The sequence below is a fragment of the Dendroctonus ponderosae genome, unplaced genomic scaffold (assembly GCF_020466585.1).
Source record: "Dendroctonus ponderosae isolate FM_Combo_2020 unplaced genomic scaffold, Dpon_F_20191213v2 Dpon_F_20191213_3, whole genome shotgun sequence".
In the NCBI taxonomy this organism is placed as follows: domain Eukaryota; kingdom Metazoa; phylum Arthropoda; class Insecta; order Coleoptera; family Curculionidae; genus Dendroctonus; species Dendroctonus ponderosae.
Window position 1 is genome coordinate 15,456,199 of NW_026018508.1, and position 2,898 is coordinate 15,459,096.

At 42.7% G+C, this 2,898-nt stretch overlaps 1 protein-coding gene across 1 annotated transcript in view; it reads left to right on the forward strand.

Moving 5' to 3' along the window:
• Positions 1 to 2,568, forward strand: part of LOC109538681 (facilitated trehalose transporter Tret1) — a 7,633-nt gene extending 5,065 nt beyond the window's left edge. The window contains exons 4-7 of the mRNA XM_019906038.2: positions 1,105 to 1,436; positions 1,487 to 1,713; positions 1,770 to 2,048; positions 2,116 to 2,568. Of these exons, the coding sequence (XP_019761597.2) occupies positions 1,105 to 1,436; positions 1,487 to 1,713; positions 1,770 to 2,048; positions 2,116 to 2,507 (1,230 nt within the window). The 3' untranslated portion in view covers positions 2,508 to 2,568. The remainder of the gene's footprint in view (positions 1 to 1,104; positions 1,437 to 1,486; positions 1,714 to 1,769; positions 2,049 to 2,115) is intronic.
• The last annotated feature ends 330 nt before the right edge of the window (positions 2,569 to 2,898 follow it).

Here is a 2,898-nt window from a genome sequence, read left to right on the forward strand (position 1 = left end):
TTTATTTATAGCATTTTGTCTCCATATGTCAATTGCTTGGGTGCATTTTTTTGCACAATTTTCCTTACATGTTTCTTGCACGTCATGCTGTGCAATTTTTTCCCCTCTTTTCAGTTTCTTTCTTTCCTGTAATGATTTGCTGTAACTTTTCCGTTGTCGTACTTTTCCTTGTTTGGTGAATTTTCGTGATTGATTTGGCAATTCAGACTCCACAGTAAAATCTGGATCGTGTGAATTATCAATAGAATTTTGGTTTAGTCTGCCATGTAAATTATTAGCTCTATATGTGGACATTTTTTGAGCTAATTCCTTGTTTAGGGCCAGTAAAACTCACATTTCATTGTGAAATAGTTAAATATAAGATACTTGCCTTGTTCGCTATACCAACAGAATATTAAAATACCATAAACAACCAAATATCTCTAACCACACTTGCATATACATCATACGGCAAAAAGATTTAATAATTATTATCAATATGACTTTTTGATCATTACGACTTAGTACAGATACCAAGCCCAAATGTCCTAATTGAAATATTTTTAATCATATACGACAATATGACTTGGTAATTATCAATACGACTTTTTGACCTGGTAACTGGTAGATTTTTGCAGATAGGACATATGAATATCATTGAAAAACCGTATTCTAAATATGATAAAAGACGTGGGCTTTGATCTTCGTTCTTTATAGTTTCTGGGCGGCTCAAATGTGTTTTGTACAAATTATCAAAGTGCAAATATTTCACTCAGCACAGCAGCCTCCGCTGTGGTATATGAAATTTGGTAATTTGTAGACCATAAACTCCAAAAACCCAAGAAGAGTTGTTCCTCTGACAGCCAACGCAAAAATCAGGTTGCTATCTCTTACGGTTTCGGATCAATTAATTGTCAAAACACCCTTGGCAGGTCAACCATGATCGACTACGGAATAGCAAATAATCGCAAATTAAATACAGAATCCAGAAATGAAGAGACGACCACAGTTTTTATTGTTTGCTCATCTCTAACCGTTCAGACTTGATGAAACTATTGGGACACCCTGTACCGTTCGGCACACCTAAACCTCCCTTTGCAACAATTTAACATTCTCCTTCCATAGACCTTGACGTATCTGGCTGAAGTCACCACTCCAAACTTGCGCGGAGTTTTAGCAGCCACTTCTTCAGTCTCAGTGATAGTCGGCATCCTGGCGCAGTTCCTCTTGGGGACGTTCCTCCATTGGCGCTCTGTAGCTCTCGCCAGCTCCGTCCTGCCAATTGTGGCGTGTGCTTTGCTGTTTTTCGTGCCAGAAAGCCCTTATTGGTTGGTGATGAAGAACCGGCAGACGGATGCTCAGAAAAGCATCGCGTGGCTTCGAGGATGGTTGCCAGTGGACGATGTTCTGATCGAATACAAGGAGTTCTATGAGCAATTGAACAAGAACAAGACGAAGTGAGTGGAAGACACAGTCTCCCCAAGCATTTAACCCTGAACGCTTCTAGGCGCGAATCTTCTCAAGGCCCGCAAAGCGAGGTTTCTGCGCTCGCAAAAATCAAAGAGAACTTGAAGTTATTCACCAAAAAGAACTTCCTGTGGCCCTTTGGTTTGGTGACTTTAACCTTCGGAGTTGGGCACTTTTCCGGGATGACCCCGCTGCAGACCTACGCTGTGAAGATTTTCGCCACCTTCAACGTCCCGATTAACAAATACTATGCCACCATCATCCTAGGTTGGGAGTGGATGCTCTCCCAAAACTCCCCACTAATGCCTAAGAGCATCTTGCAGGTGTTGCGGAAGCCCTGGGCTGCATCCTCAGCTCCATCCTGGTCCATTTCGTAGGGAAAAGACGAATGAACTTTTTCTCCCTATTGGGCACGGGATGCTGCTTCTTCGTTGTCGCCACCTATGCGCAAACCATCAACGTTAAATTCTTGGAGGCGAGTCACTTGGAGACCAAAATCGGACCTCAGTTGGAAGGTCAGAGTTGGGTACCCATGATCTTCTTGATCGGGGCTGCTTTCTTCTCACACACAGGGATCCGGATTTTGCCTTGGATGCTCATAGGTAGGTGCTCTAACTGGCCTAAAAGACACCTTTTCCAGAGCAAAAGCTAATAAAGTCCCCGTTCCAGGCGAGGTTTATTACAGCGACATCAGAGCAACAGCAAGCGGCTTCTCAGCAGCAGCCAGCTACATCTTGGGCTTCATAGCAAACAAAATCTTCTTCTCAATGATTTCCTTTTTAACACTGCCGGGAACCTTCTGGTTCTACACGGCCGTTGCCCTCTTGGGAGTCATCAGCCTCTACTACTGGTTGCCGGAAACCGAAGGAAAAACACTTTTTCAGATAACCGAGCATTTCAGCGGCGGCGAGCAGCTGGATAATAAAGTGTCCAACTTTTTGCGGTTGAGGAAGCTGCAAAAGAAGCAACAGGCTCTGGATGGTGGTGGCAAAGGCGTGGAAAACGCGGCGTTTGATGAAGAACCCGCTAAACGCTGTGAAGTTCTGGATGTACGACTGTGATATTGAAGTGTGACAAATATATTTTTTTAGACTACATGAATAAAGGCACTGTATATGCGTACAGAGTGTTTGCGCATAAGTAGGCACCCCTACGCGATCATTTAGGTCAAAAAATGGTGAAAAGTGGTAGATGTAAAAGTTGTGTAGTATTATCAAAAGAGATTGACTTTCGAGGCCATTTTTTTAAACTAATGGGTTTTTAGGCCGTCGTTCGGTAGAATTTCTTCCTGACTTGATAGGGAAAATCGGCTGCTGCTGATACGCGAAAAGTGTCTTATTAGAGTTTCTAAAATTTCCCAAAAAATCAGTCGCTAATTGTGACCGTATGGCGCTTCTGCAACATTTGCTTGAAAAATTCAGTGCTCTTAATGCGAAAGAGCTAGAAAATTGG